The sequence below is a fragment of the Perognathus longimembris genome, chromosome 6 (assembly GCF_023159225.1).
Source record: "Perognathus longimembris pacificus isolate PPM17 chromosome 6, ASM2315922v1, whole genome shotgun sequence".
Taxonomy (NCBI): Eukaryota; Metazoa; Chordata; class Mammalia; order Rodentia; family Heteromyidae; genus Perognathus; species Perognathus longimembris.
The window spans coordinates 46,965,391-46,981,845 of NC_063166.1; the positions used below are offsets into that span (position 1 = coordinate 46,965,391).

At 38.6% G+C, this 16,455-nt stretch overlaps 1 protein-coding gene across 3 annotated transcripts in view; it reads left to right on the top strand.

Annotated features, from left to right (window-relative positions):
• Positions 1–16,455, top strand: part of Stac (SH3 and cysteine rich domain) — a 132,791-nt gene that overhangs the window by 70,212 nt on the left and 46,124 nt on the right. For all 3 annotated transcript variants that reach the window (XM_048348652.1, XM_048348653.1, XM_048348654.1), the window contains exon 3: positions 15,003–15,103. In XM_048348652.1, the coding sequence (XP_048204609.1) occupies positions 15,003–15,103 (101 nt within the window). The remainder of the gene's footprint in view (positions 1–15,002; positions 15,104–16,455) is intronic.

Below are 16,455 nucleotides of genomic sequence, written 5' to 3' on the forward strand. Positions count from 1 at the left end.
TGCACACTGAAGATGCTAGGAAAGAAGGGAGCAGAGTAGCAGAGCATATGCCAGGGTGAGGAGGGTCAAGTCCAGATGTTCCCCAGATGGTCATGAGAAAGTGGTCATTCAGAAGGATACCACTTCCCAACTTGATGACCCAAAGGACAAGGGCTATGGACTCCAAATACACAAGAGGCCCTGCTCCAACCCAACTCCTGTTGCTATTTTTAAAGCCAAGTGTGGGTGAGGAGTGGGGAAAATAAGAGAGTTTTTCCACTAGTGGTCAGGAACCAAAATAGGAAAGATCAACAGAGGCATTTATAAACAAAGAATGCCATTAATTTTTTAAAGCCAGAACAGGGCTGGAAAAAGTATAGTACAGCAAGGATGGGAGAACTTAGGCAGGGAAAGATGGACCCAGGGTCTCCCACTTTTATGAACAACTTCTGTTTCCTTGCTGGCATCTCAGAAGTGGCTGGTAAATTACCTTATTATTGAATTTCCTGGAAATGTGGAAAGAATCTTGTTCCTTGAACTTGGGGTTGGGGAAATATGGCCTGGGTTATTTTTAATTGAAATCCCATGACTCGAGTGCAACTGTGATGGAAAATATGTTCCCTTTCTTCTTTAATAGAGGAACGTCTGTAGTTGAGGGACATTCTAGAATGCAACACACCAACTTCAAAGCTCAAGTGTTTTGCAACACATGACATTGTGAGAACAGTGATGAGCAATTTGTGCTCATTCTGGTAGGGTGAGGAGAAGGTCATTGCAAGCTTGGTTTCACTGCACAAATGGTTCATGTCACAGCTTGGAGTCACCAAAAGACCATCAGAGCAGGAGGTTATGGACTAGTAGTCTCCTAATAGTCTACTAGTACTTCTAGTACTTTGCTTCTCAGAGCCTCAGTTTCTTTATCTATAAAATGGAAGGATAGGGGGCTGGGGATATGGCCTAGTGGCAAGAGAGCTTGCCTCGTATATATGAGGCCCTGGGTTCGATTCCCCAGCACCACATATACAGAAAACGGCCAGAAATGGTGCTGTGGCTCAAGTGGCAGAGTGCTAGCCTTGAGCAAAAAGGAAGCCAGGGACAGTGCTCAGACCCTGAGTCCAAGGTCCAGGACTGGCCAAAAAAACAAAAAAAATAAATAAAAAATGGAAGGATAGCTAGATCTGAGAAAGTACATTAACTTAGATACTAATTGTTTGGTAATGACTGCCCAGGAACCTTGTGAGAAAATTACAGTAATTAACAGCTGTTATGTCCCCAAGATAAGGGCTTCAAGACACGTTTTTGCCATGTGTAGACTATACCGACTGACAAGGCAGGACTTTTCCAAGTTAGATTGTGCATACAAATTACATGGAAGTCTTATTAAAATACCTGTCCTGATGAGCAGGTAGTTAGGTCCTCAGACTCTGCATCCTAACAGAAGGTCAGGTATTGCCAGTGATGCTGGTCCATCTGCAGTTCATGCTGCAAGTGTGTAGAGGCCGGCAAGGTGGCTTAATAAGTAGAGGACAGATGCACATAGGGCAGGGAACTATCAAGCCCCAGTTGTCAGTGGGACATAGGCTGAGAAACCCCTCTCAGAGTGCTTGAATTTTTAAGAGAAATTGTGCTTTGAAATCAATAGAGTATTATAAAGTATCCTTTAACTTTAAAAAGGAAAGAAGAAGAAGAAGATGGACACTGCTTCTAACTAACAGAAAAGCAAGTGAATTACAACAGCTGTGAAAGTCTACAGCTGGATATCTACACAAGTACTCCCAAGGATGCATGTTTTTAAACTTTAATGTCAAAAAACAGTATCCTCCCCTGATTTTATTTCAGAACATGCTTTGAATTAAGCATCTGGTGTTTTACAAAATAATTAATCAGGTTGTACCAATACTTGCTTATCGACTCCTTCTTTCTTTGCTGGCTCAAGAAGTTGCTTTTATCAAACACTAAATTCTTGAAACTTTGTTTAGGCACTAAACTCATTTTGTTGGTTGTCATTTGAACACAAATAGTGTTCAAATTTAATGGATTATTTTCTCTTACAGAAAGAGTTTATGTTTCTTAGGCATATACATTTCAAGGTTGAGCTTGGAATCATTTTGTCAAGGGTTCTATCCAAAGCTCACTCTGAGATTTTGACCTGTAATTGTGATAAGTTTGAAAACATATTAGGAGAATATTGGCATGCCTTCACTATAAATACTTCCCTTTTCTATTGAACAAGCAGCCTGGGTATTACTAATATTGAGCATATTTGCTTCCTTCAAACTTAAATACGAATTTATTCAATAAATATTCATGCCATTGTTTATCTGGACCAGCCTCTACCTCAAGCACTTTGGATGCATCAGTGAACAAATCAGATAAAGATCTTTGCTTTCATAGAGTTGGTATTTTATTTATGAAAACAAAGGATAGATAGGAAGACAGGTGATAGAAACCTAGATGATAAGTAAGGAGACAGAGAGAGATGGTAGAAAGATAGATGATAGATGATAAAAAGATACCTGAGAGCTGGGAATATGGCCTAGTGGCAAGAGCGCCTGCCTCATATACATGAAGCCTTGGGTTCCATTCCCCAGCACCACATATATAGAAAATGGCCAGGAATGGTGCTGTGGCTCAAGTGGTAGAGTACTAGCCTTGAGCAAAAAGAAGCCAGGGACAGTGCTCAGGCCCTGAGTCCAAGACCCAGTTCTGGCAAAAAAAAAAAAAAAAAGATACCTGAGAGAGATAGATGATAGATAGACAGACAGACAGACAGATAGATAGATAGATAGATAGATAGATAGATAGATAGATAGATAGATAGATAGATAGATAGATGGACAGATATACATAAACACATATACATAGATATTGATTCCCTTGGATGATCAGTGCAATGGAAAGAAGGAAAATAGGAAGCAGAATAAGAAAGATCAGGAATGCAGAGGCAAAAGACAAGTTGCAGAATTACTTGAAGTATTCAGATCAAGTATCTTTGAGATGGTAAGATTCATGCTAAACTTGCAGGTGAAAGAGCACTGGAACTAATATTCTGAGTGGCTGGACCTCAAAACAGCAGTGCACCTTTGTGCTTTTAGTCACAGTGGCAGTTCATAGGGAACCGGAGCAGAGACACAGAGAGGCAGAGTGGAGGCCACAGATCCTGTGCAACTCTGTAGGACTTGTAAAGACTGTGAGGTTTGAGGGTTTTTGTTTTGGTTGTTTTCTCTAGGGTTTTTTTTGTTTGTTTGTTTGTTTGCTTGCTTGCTTCTGTTCTATGAAGTCACTGCTGGGCTTTAATCTAGCTGTATTTGCAAAGGATTTAGAACTTTAGCACTTATATTCCTAAAATTGATCTCCATTTTCCCTTCTTTCCTTTGGAAACTTTGGGCTTCCTTTCAGGGAGGCTTTATCAAAGTAACTAATACGCTTTCTGTTATTTTGTGTGATTAACAGTGAAGGAGATCTGTTTTCATGAGTTGATTTATGTTTAATTTAAGGGGGGGTGCAAGAAAATGGATTTTCTAACAACATTTCCTTCTATCTCATCTTCAGATTGTTAAAATCATCTTTCTATATTCCTTACACTTTGTAGATGTGGGGGATGGGAGATGGGGAGGCTTGAACTCAGTGCCTGGATGCTGTTTCTTTTTTCTTTTTCCCTTTATTGTCAAAGTGAAGTACTAGGGGTTACAGTTTCATATGTAAGACAGTGAGTATATTTCTTGTTCAACTTGTTACCTCCTCCCTCATTTCCCCCCTCCCCCCTCCCTTTCTCCCTCTCCCCCCATGAGTTGCACAGTTGGTTTACACCAAATGGTTTTGTAAGTATTGCTTTTGGTGGTATCATTTGTCTTTTTATCCTTTGTCTCTATTCTGTTTCTTACCTATTTCCTCTAAAGGCTGGTGGCCTACTGCTTGAGCCATAGCTTCACTTCTAGCTTTTTGCTGATTATTAGATATACCCTTTTTTTCTCTCTCGTTTTCCCTTCCTGTGGTTTTACCCCTGATATCACTGTATTTCATCTTAGGACCCTGGATATTTATATAAATGTATTAGAACTAGGGAAGGGAAAGGGAATACCAAAATTGAGAGACAAAGTAAGGGGGGAAATAAGGGAGGAGGTAACAAGTTGAACAAGAAATGTACTCACTGCCTTATATATAAAACTGTAACCCCTCTGTACTTCACTCTGACAATAAAGAAAAAAAAAGAATCTTACAGACTTTTCTGCCCAGGCTAACTTTGAACCAGGATGCTCAGATCTCAGCCTCCTAACTAACTAGGATTACAGGCATGAGCCATTACCACCCACTTTCCTTATACTTTCGAGAGAAAAACTGAACAAGGCTTTGGATCCATGGCTCTACAATCCATGGAGTTTTTGAATTATAAGAAGTTAGAGGGGGGCTGGGGATATAGCCTAGTGGCAAGAGTGCCTGCCTCGGATACACGAGGCCCTAGGTTCAATTCCCCAGCACCACATATACAGAAAACGGCCAGAAGCGGCGCTGTGGCTCAAGTGGCAGAGTGCTAGCCTTGAGCGGGAAGAAGCCAGGGTCAGTGCTCAGGCCCTGAGTCCAAGGCCCAGGACTGGCAAAAAAAAAAAAAAAGAAGAAGTTAGAGATGTTACTCATTATCAAAAGCCTCTTACTTTAAAGGCTAACATCTGACTTTCTGAGAAAGATCTCTTCACTGAGCCTAGGCATGCTTGAGTTTTGAAGGGACACACCATGGCCCAAATACTTTTGTCAGTGCACTAATGATACACACATTGTCTAGTTTTATTTTTCCATTATTAATAATTATGCTTGATTTTCAGTATGCCTAAAATTTAGCATATTTGGAAGGAATCATCAAAGGTTTTGGAGAAGGGTCAGAGAAAGGAAGTCCTAGTATTGTACCTGAAGACAAAGAAACAAATCCAAGGACATCTGAACATGAAGCAGGCTTGGAGAAGAGTTCTTCTTGTAGGGAGAATCTCCTTCAGCTCTCTGAAAAGTATGAAATTACAATACCTATACTGTCCTCTGGCAAGCAAACATCATGGAAACATCATTTTGAAGATATAGAAAATCTACCAGGCTTAAGGTGTGAGATAACTATAAAGCATACCTTCAGTGGGGGCCAGGCTTCTTTATCAGGAAAATCAGACTCTATTCAAAAGTTTAGATTGTAAGAATTCACAGATTTAGTCTCACTCAGAAATCAACAAGACTTTTTTTAAAAGAAAAGTTAAAAAAAAAAAAAAACAACAAGGTACAGCCCAGGAAAGCTTTTGAACAATTAATTCCACTTGTAGGTTCTGAAAAGAACTGAAAACAGGTACTAAGATAAGTGGATGCACAGACCTATTGTTAGCAGCTCAGTTCACAATGGGTAGACAAAAGAAATATCATTTGTAGTATATGGATGAATGGATGTACATGAAAATCTACATAATGGAATATTACACATTCATTAAGTGGAATAATTCTGATACATGTTGCAAATATCAATGAATCTTAAAAACATTATGCTAATTGAAAGAAACCAGAAATTAAAGATCATGTTCAGTATGATTCTGCTTATGTTGAAATATCCAGAGTTAAAACATGCTTAGAAATAGATCAAACCATGGTTAACAGAGACTGGGGGTAGAGAAGAAAACAGAACAACTGCCTAATGGGTCCAAACTTTCTTTTATGGATGATAACATGGTGAATGTATTCAATGTATCAACATGTTTGCATTTAAATGCTATATTTTATATATGTAAATTTCAATTTTAAAAAACTGGGATAGGAAGCCCATGAACTAAGAAAGGCCTTTGTATTTTTTTATGGTTGGAAAAAAAATCCAGGGGAGTATAATACTCATGGCACATGCATGCTATATGATATGCAAATTTTAGTGCCTATAAGTAAAGTTTTAAGACTGAATAGCCATGCCTGTTTCTCTGTTTATTATTTCTTACTTATTAGCTGTTAATATGACCTGACTTGAATAATTAGAACAGAAACCACACGGCCTACCAAGTCTAAAATATTTCAGTTTGTCATTAAAGAGAAAAAAGTTCCTCTGGTCTAACTTCCCTGAAGTTTTTTGTTTCTTAAAAAAAACACAAAACAATAAAATCAAACCTCAGATGCCCAGAACCAGTGAGTCAGGCCTATAATCGTATCTACTCAGGATGCTGAGCTCAGAGACACTCCAATCAAAGCCAGCTCAGACAGACAAATCCTGGAGACACTTAGCTCAAATTAGCCAACAAAAGCCTAGAAGGAGAGGTGAGGCTAAAATGGTAGAGCACCAGCTGTGAGCAAAAGAGCCAAGCTACAGAGGGAGGGCCAGAGTTTGAGCCCCAGTACTGGCACTTAAAAGCATGTGTGTATGTGCGCACACACACACACACACACACACACACACACACACACACACACACGCACGCACGCTAAAAAACCTCAGAGAGCAAATCCTCACTTTGCAGTAGATTTGCTGTTGAAGGTTTTTATTCTGGTGAGCTCTTTCCCTAGATGTTGCAGATTCTGGGAAGAAGTGTTTTTGAAAGGATTTGAAAGGTAACAAATAGATAGCTAATAGATAATATATAGTAGGTCTAGTTTCCTCCAAATAACTATGTTCCTCACATGATCTGCCCCAGTCCACATCTTTGAAATACCACCTTCAATGATGATAAAAATCTCTCTTGTACTGTTAATATCATTAAATTGTCACTGATGACTTCTCTGTGTGAGAGAAGGTTCAGCATGTTCAGCTGAGACTTCAGGAATCTAAAACTCAAGGAAGTAGATGAATGAAAACAGGAATGGGGAAGAATGCAGCCATAAAATTTAATGCATATCCTACAACATTAAGAAAAGCAGGGAAGGGAGTGGGGCTGGGAGGGATGAGGGAGAATGTTGTCCTGGGTACAATTACTTAAAGATAAGAAATTCTTAAAAGCAGACTCTAAAAGTCATGGCCTCAGGGCAAATCACTGCTTGGAGTTTCAGCAAATTCAGCTCAAGACATCTTGCTCATGCAATTTTGCATGAATTACAGATTAAGTGTCTTTATTCATGCTCTCAGAACAAAAGACATTAGTCTTTTGATGTTCTAGACCTGACTTTTTCTGCCCTACCTCACCATCTTCATAAATTATATGTATATATACTTGCCCAAATATTTAGATATGAGCTTCCAAATATAACTTATGCATAGAAATTGTAATAATTTGTTAAGCAACTTTCCTACTTTTGTATTCTTTGCATTTATACTTCTTTATCCTGGTTGTACTACTCCTTTTAGAACAATCAGCCAACATGAGAATGTTGTTTTTATTGAAGGAAGAAAGACTAGCATTTGGTGTGATTTTTCATAATAAAAAAGAAGGCAATTCATCCTGTAATCCCTTATTGGAATATGTCACAAAGATCCACATTAAGGCACAGCTCTGAGAGTCTCAAAGGTAGTGTTGGAGCTGGACAGTTGAATATCCGGTGCTTTCTCAGCAAAACTTATTTTTCTGACAGTTTATTTTTTTTATTATCCTTAAGTAATTTGTACAAATGGATTCCAAGTCAACATGTCACTTTGCGAGTACAATGCATCTTGATTACTGTCATCACTTCCATCATTCACTCCATCTCTCCCAGCCCCACCCAGCCCCTGGTTCTATTTTCACATATGTACGTTGGATTTTATGACTGCATTTACCCATCTTTCCTCACTCAATTTGTCTCCCCCCCACCCATCCCCTGGGAAACTTTTGATGCCTGGAAATTCCTGTTAACTTCTCCAGCACCATCTTCATTGGCCATACATACATACTTGTATTTGTATTTTGTTGTTGTCAGGTACAATCAGAATTGAGAGGGTTATGAATGTCCTTCTATTCTTACCTCATCAATTTCAGTGCAAAAAGGGTGAACAGATCAAGGTAGAGATTTACTCCTGTGTGAAAGCCTGGAAGAAGGCAGGCAGGCAGAGAGGCAAAGAAGGAAAGAGAGCTATGTAAACCCTATCTCTTTTCTTACTAACTTCATGCCTTAGTGCCTCAATTCACTATAGGAGAAAGGAAATCAAAATTCTTATTTCACAGGACTGTTACTATTGAAATCTTAAAAGAAAATAAAAGCTCCAATATTTGAGCTCCAAAGCTAATGAGTCACATACTCAACATCTGTTCAGTCTTTTTCAATGAAGTTACCAGTTACTTCAACCCTACATCCCTTAGTTAAATAGCATTTTGCACAGAAAACTTAATGCTCATTGACTAATGAAACATCCCAGAAACTACAGTCTCAGTACATAATAATGTTTAATTCCTCTTCAAAATAATTATTCAAGTTTCAACTTCTAGCACAGTGTTCTTTCCTCTCAGATGTGTATGTATGCTTATATATTCACTGACACACTCCTTCAAGCATCAAACATCTGGAAAAATAATTTTCTCCAATTCTAAGATTAATTTTCCCTCTGGTAATTATTTCCTTGTTGTACAAAGGCTCCTTAATTTGAAGTAAGCCTATTCATCAGTTCTTTACATTATTTCCCGAGTTACTGGGGTTCTAGTCTATTCTAGCATTTCCCTTATGTTTTCATGTATTAATTCAGTTTCAAGTCATATTAAAGTCATAGGTCCATTTTGCATTAGTTTTTCTACAGGGTTAGAGATGGGAATAGAGTTTCAGGTTTCTTACGTAGATATCTAATGTTACCAGCACCATTTGTTGAAGAGGATACATTTTCCCCACCAAAGGTTTTGCTCTCTCTGTCATGAATCAGGTGGCTGCAGCTACTACCAGATTGTTTCTGGTTCCTCTATTCTTTCGCATTGGTCTATGTGCCTGTTTTTCTGTCAGCACCATGCTATTTTTGTTACAATGGCATGGTAGTATAATTTGAAGTCAAGTAGTGTGATACCTCCAGCATTGCTCCTTTTACTCAGAATTCTTTGTCTAGTCAATGTCTTATGCTTCCATGTGAGTTTTAGGGTTAATTTTTCTAATTCTGTGAAGATCTTGATGGGCATTGTGTTAAATCAGTAGGTTGTTTATGGTTATGTGACAATTTTCAGATTATTAATGAGAGGTTATTCTATCTTCTACTGTCTTGTTCAGAGTTTTATGGTTTTTATTGTAGAAGTATTTCACCTCCATGGATAAGCTTATTCCTACTGGATTTTTAGTCTATTTATTATTTAGTCTATTATTTATTTATTATAGTTTTTCCTATTTCTTTCTCAGCAAGCCTTTTTATTGGTATAAGAAAAGGCTACTGATTTTTGTATGTGGTTTTTGTCTTCTGCTCCTTTGCCAAATTATTTATCAGACATAGAGTTTTTTAGTGGAGTCTCTAAGTTTTCTTAAGTACAGGATTATTTTGTCTGCAAGTAGAGATAATTTTACTTCCTCCTTTCCTATTTAAATCCCATTTATTTATGCATGCATGCATGTATGTGTGTATGGAAGTAGATAAATGCCTAGATATTTATGTTATTAACCTTTTTCCTCATTGCTCTGGCTAAGCATTCAAGAACTATTAAATCAGAGAGGAGGATGTAGACATTCTTGTTTTGTTCATTGTTTTGGAGAAAGTTCATTATTTTGGAGGAGGTTTTCCCCATTTACTATGATACTGGCTTGTCATATACAGTCTCTGTTATATAGGAATATGTTACTTCCATTCTTTTTTTTTGCTCCTTCCATTCTTAATTTCTTCAAGGCTTTTATCATAAAAGGATGATGACTTCTGCCAAAGCTATTTCCTGCACTATTGAGATGATCAAGTGGTTTCTGTTCTTGATTTTTATCTGTGTGCTGTATTTTTTAATTAATATATGTATATTTGCTTCCTTGGAATGAAACCAGTCACAATGTATGATCATTCGTGATAATTTATTGAGGGATTTTTTATTGTTATTATAAAAGTAATATACAGAAGAGTTACAGTTACATAAGTCAAGTAATGAGTACATTTCTTTTTGGACAATGTCATTCCTTCCTTCACTTTCTCCCAGTTTTTCCTTCCCATTCTCACCCACAAGTTGTATAGTTCATTTTCAGCCCAGTGTCTAGAGTATCACTGCTTTGCTCACCCTTTGTTCCTCCATTTCTATGGCTCCTCTGACTCCCCATCAAAGACAGATATAATTATTGAGAGTTTTTATGTTTTTATTTTTACCAAGGAAATTAGTCTGTAGTCTGTGTTCGTGTGTTTTCCTTGATTAGGTTGGACATCAGGTTAATACCAGTTTCACAGACTGAGTTTTGAATTGTTTCTTCCATCTCTGTTTTATAGAATAGTTGAGAACCATTGGTATTAATTCTTTAAATGTCTGGCAAAATTTGTAGCAAATCTGTCCAGTTCTAGACTTTTCTTTTCTGGAAGATTCTTTATTATTGCTTCAATAGTACTGATCACCACAGATCTGTTTCACTTGTTTATATCTTCTTGATTCAATTGTGGTGGTTCATATGTGTCAGAAAATGTATTTATTTCTTCTAGATATTCAGTTATTGGAAGATTTGTGATGCATAAATACATGCATAAATAAATATTTGTCATTTCAAACTTTATTAATTTGTGTCTTCTCTCTTTTGGTTAGTTTAACTAGGGGTTCATCAATCTTTTTCATCTTTACAAAGAAGCATTTCTTTATTTCATTGATCCATGGTTTTATTTTAAGTCTCTATTTCACCATTATTTATTTTGCCCTTATTATTTCAATCCATCTGTTAATTAGAGGTTGACTTATTCTTCTTTTCCTAAGACCTAAAGGTGCATCATCAGGTTATTTACGAGTTTTCTCATATATATATATATATATATATATGTATATATATATAAAACAAACATATATGTATATATGTTTTCTTTTTTGCCAGTCCCAGGGCTTGAACTCATTGCCTCTGCATTGTCCCTGAGTCTCTTTGTACTCAAGGCTAGTGCTCTATTACTTGAGCCACAGCACCACTTCAGGCTTTTTCTGAGTAGTTTATTGGAGATAAGAGTCTCACAGACTTTCTTGCCCAGGCTGGCTTCAAATGGCAATCTGCAGAGCTCGGCCTCCTGAGTAGCTAGTATTACAGGCATGAGCCATGGACGTCTGGCTGTTGTTTTTTTTGTTTTGTTTTGTTTTGTTTTGTTTTGTTTTGTTGTTTAATGTACATATATATATCTACAAATCTCTTTGCTGTGTTCCAAAGACTCTGGTAAGTTATGTTTTAATTTTCATTTGTTTCTAGGAATTTCAAAGTTTTTCTGTATGATTTCTTCAGCGACCCACCCATTACTCTAAAGTTTATTGCTAGCTCACACCAGTGGCTCATGCCTGTAATCAACTACTCAGGAGGCTGAAATGTGGAAGACTGAGGGCTAAAGGCATGGTGCAAGTGATAGAGTGCCAGCTGAGCAACAAGCCATCCCAGCAAATACGAAGTTCTGATTTCATTGCTTATTACTTGACCCCCCCCAAAAAAGAGCATGATATACTTTTTACTGACAATACTTTCAGCTTATGATGAGTTTATAAGGACATAACTGTATCATCTGTCCAGAAGTGTCTATATTTTAACACTATTCTATTTGAAACCCTGACAGTAAGTAACTCTTCTCACTTGATGCTGAGATTACTAAGGCTTCAGGAATATTAGACATGTGCTTAAATTTAAAAAGACAACATAGTCATATTCAAATTCTAAACTCAGTGTTTCATTCTCTCTACTCAGGCATATGGTGATTGAGGACACAAGTAACAAAATGGGTCAGACTATGGCTTCTCCAAATTATCCTACAATAAATTAATGTCACTGCTATGATGTGAATCATTCTTTTGTGCTATTCTCTGAACTTCAGAATGAAAGCTTTTCTGCTCAATCATTCTTAATCTTCCACAGAGGAAATCAGAACACCTAAAACCAAATAATTACTGGTGGTCTGACTCAGACAAAACAGTGCAGTGTGTGAGAACAGACAAGGAAAACAGAAATCACTGTATTTGGCTCTAAAGGAAAATATACCTTATTATATAATGGCACTATTTTAGAGTCTAGCACACAAGGAAACAACTATTTTCTTTGAAGTTTTTACTTACCTTCCCACATAAGCAATTGCTTTCAAAGTCTAGCCTTGTGAAATCTTTCTGAGAAATTGTTATTCCTGAGAGAAGAAAGATCATTTCCAACCAGTATTTATGAACAAGCACAAATACCCAATAATTTATTATGTATTTATGTGTCGCTCCAACTTTTCTGTCTGTGGTTGTGAGAATAGACAAGAGTTTCCATATCACACTTTCATCTGAAAGTCTCTATTTCTTCACTCAGTCAAGGGTTTGTCCATTACATTTCTCAGATAAATTCCAGGCTGTTGAACCTCTTTGTCTTATCATTTACTTAGCCCCAATTTTATCTGCACCACCTAAGAAGTAGGGAGGAAAACCAGAGGCATGACTTAACTAGTAGAGAACCAGTTTTGATCACAAAAAGAGGAGAGAGGATATTTGGGTCCACACATAGAACCATGTACCCTCTTGCAACCCAGTTCCTCATACTTGTTCTGACTTATTCTTTTTTTTTCTAATTTTTATTATCAAACTGATGTACAGAGAGGTTACAGTTTCATACGTTAGGCATTGGATACATTTCTTGTACTGTTTGTTACCTCGTCCCTCATCCCCCACCCTCCTCTCCCTTTCCCTTTCCCCCCATGAGGTGTTCAGTTCACTTACACCAAACAGTTTTGCAAGTATTGCTTTTGTAGTTGTCTTTTTTTACCCTGTATCTCTCGATTCAATTTCCCTTTCAATTTCCTAGTTCTAATACCAGTATAGATGGTTTTCAATATACTCAGATAAGATTACAGAGATAGTGTAGATACAACCACAGGAAGGTGATACAAGAACATCATCAATAGTAGAAGCTACAGATACACATGGGATGTTGAAAGTAGTTAAAACTGTGATATGACAATTGCAAAGAAACATGGACTCTATGGTCTCCCTTATTGGGAATAATTAGCACAGGTTTAGACAAGTCACAGCAGAGGATCACAAGAGCCCAATAACTATACCCTTATCATCATATAAGATGATGCTAAGTGAAATGAACTCCATGTTATTGACTCATTCTTTTTAAAGAATTATATTATTTGTGCTCTCCAGAGAGTCCTTTACACTTCAATCTGTTTTTAAAGGATTACTCTGGCCACTGCCTCTCTATTAGGTTAGGAAAGGGCAAGCACTGATGAAAGTCAAGAGTAGTTAGGATAAGTATCTTTGGTGGGAGAGAGGGTGGGTTTTTGGTATGACCGCAGAGCTTCCTCATCCTGGGTGTATAGTCATCCATGGGAGTCGTACATGTGTCCTCATCATTCACAATATATGGACACATTCATCCCTCCATTTACATGCTCAAGATCACTCTGTTGGACTCCAGTTGCCTTGCCAGGTGCTCTATTAGGAAGCCTTCTACATCACCGACAGCTGCTGTCTAGAAATTCTGTGCTTTCTTTCCCTTTTCTTCTTTTCTGACTAGCCTTTGGAGTGCAGACCTAGCCTTCAAAGCTACCCTTCCTCATAGGTGAGTCACCATGTCTCTCACCTTCAGACTTTCCCAAGCCACAGCCACCTACCCTACAGACTTCAGAGAATGTAGGCAAAGCCTTGAAAATAGTCTCCTTGAAGACCCTTCAGCAGAATTGAGAAAGGGAAAGGAGTAGGGGCATAAGACCTTTGCCCCTTCAATTCTACAGAGAAACCCACTCTCCCTTCTCCTACCTTCTGTTCTCTGTTTTATATTAGAGTTTCTTGGCCATCTCAGAGTAGCATAATCCACTTAGGCATCTCACATTAAGGCCCACACGGAGGGCCTACCAACAAACTGTGAGGCCTACATGAGGACCTACTACCTACTTTGGAATATCAGTGAAGATGGCATCGGCTTTCCTGTCACCTCTTGTCCTGCCATTGTTTTATCCTAGATGAAATGGAGACATCCCATTTTAACAACTTCTGGCCTCCACCTTCCTAACAATAAAGGTGCCAGTGTCACTGCCACCTGGAACCTCCTTCAGCCCACCTATGTCAGGCCTCCCTCTGTCCTTCCATTTTTTTTGCCTTGACTCTTGAACAGCTCTCTGCCTCCTCTCTCCTCTTCTTTTTTCTTCCTTCTGGGCCCATGATGGTTTCCTGGCCCAGGAAACAATGGTTTCATCATATCCTTCCCCTCTTCATTTCTTAGGCAGGGTGGTATCTGGTTGAGGCCCCTCTCCCCAGCTGAGACCATGAGTCTCATTCTCAAATAGACATTGCCATTTCCACTTTATCTGTTTACCCAAAAGCCTAGACCATATGAGAAGAGGAAGGAGAATGAATGAAATGTTATTAGAACCCATGGAACTTGGTAAAGATACCAAAAAGCAGAAATGGTTGACCTACATAAATAGCAAAGAGAGTGCAGCTTACTAGTTTCCATAAGAGAACAAAGAAAGTAGAGGTAGCTTAGATCTGCTAGAGTCATGAATATGAAAGAAATGGGAGAAGCCAGAGCTGATACTATAAGCAGAAAGTACAGAAGGGAGAACTTCCAGAATATGTTTTTGTTTTCCATTTTGCAACACTATGAAAAACTCCACAAGAACAAATTACCTGCTCAGGTTAATCAGGTTTTTTTGTGTAATGTTAATTTTTTATACTTATTTATTGTCAAAGTGATGTACAGTTTCATATGTTAGGCATTGGGTACATTTCTTGTACTGTTTGTTACCTCCTCCCTCATTCCCCCCTCCCCCTCCCTTTTTCCCTCTTCCCCCATGAGTTGTTCAGTTATTTTACACCAAATGGTTTTGCAAGTATTGCTTTTGGAGTCGTTTGTGTTTTTAATCCTTTGTCTCTCGATTTTGGTATTCCCTTTCACTTCCCTAGTTCTAACACCAGTATATACAGTATCCAGTTTTTGTGGGATTTTTTTTTAGTGAGGTTAGACTAGTCACTAGGAAAAAGCAATTTGTATCCTAATCAAAATTGCTATGTGCCTGACAGGAACAAATGCTAAGCACGGACTGCGCTGCAGAGCCTGCAAGATGAGCATCCACCACAAGTGTGCAGATGGCCTCACACCCCAGCGGTGCATGGGCAAGCTGGTAAGGGCATGTGCTAGGAGGGACCCAGAACTCTCTGCCCAGGGATCTTGCCTGTTTCAAGGAGGTCATTCCTTCCAGCTCCTTACCTGTGGCTCTAGAAACACCACAGACCCAGTGGCCTGCCCCATCTGTCATCCTCCTTAGCATTATGACAGAGAAGAGAAAGAGCCATGCCAACCTCATAGACACATACCCACATTGGAACAATGCCTCACTTCTCCCAGGTTGAGACTGTCTCTGTTTTAGTACTGCACAGCCCTTGTCTAGGACTACTTATCCTTTCAAAGTGAAAGTCATGCACCCCAGAAATGCCGTCCACTGCAGGCAAATAGGGTGGTTGGTGAGCTGGTGCTTAACTGGCTGTCACTGAGCTGGTGTCAAGAAAATAAACCCCCACTGAAGGGCACCCAGCAGTAAAAGTCTGCTTCATCATAACAGAACCACATTGGTTAAATGAAGGGGTAGTGGATAGTCTTGGCATTTGTTTGTTTTCTTGCTTGCTTGCTTGCCTTTTTTCTATCCTGAAGCTCAAACTCAGGGCCTGGGCATTGTCCCTGAGCATGTTTTTGTTCAAGGCTAGCACCACTTGAGCCTCAGTGCCACTTCTGACTTTTTCTGTGATTAATTAAAGATGAGAGTCTCGTGGACTTTACTGCCTGGGCTGGCTTTGAACTGAGATCTTTAGATCTCTGGCAGCCTCCTGAGTCAGTCTTGGTATTTCTGATCATACCACCACAGAAAAAGGGGCCTTTGTCCTATTGACACACATTGATTTTTTTTTAAAAAAGCAACCCAAAGCATATCTGAGGGTATTCAAAACTACATGGCCAAAGAACCTTTCCAAGAATGTCTACTCTAAAGAACAATTAGATATTAGATGGGTGTTGTATCTGTCTTCAGGAAATGTAGAGCACATCATGTAAAAAAAAAAGGAATTCTGTTGTCTTTTCTAGACACTAGAGATAATGTCACCAAATATCTAGAATCAGGCAGTGCTCATTCCCCGCTCTTCCAATACTAACAGTGATAAGACAAAAGAATACATCCCTTCCAAGAATCCTGGGGAAGACTGAGCTACTGTGTTCCTTCTAGCACTGGGGCTGAGTAAGTTGAGGTTCTTGGAAAGCCCATCCACTTATTCTGTTCTTCAATGTGCTCATCTCTTAAACTCTGACACCCTAGTGATCTTCTGCCTTTTCCTGTGGTGATTCTCACAAGCCAAGCAAAAGACTACACATGGGTGAAAGGCATGAAAAATATGACAGAACTGACAGTGAGGTCAGTGATTGCTTGTGAGTCTATAGAAACACAAGGGCCTACTGCAGGCCTTTTCCACTATCTGATTTCCCATG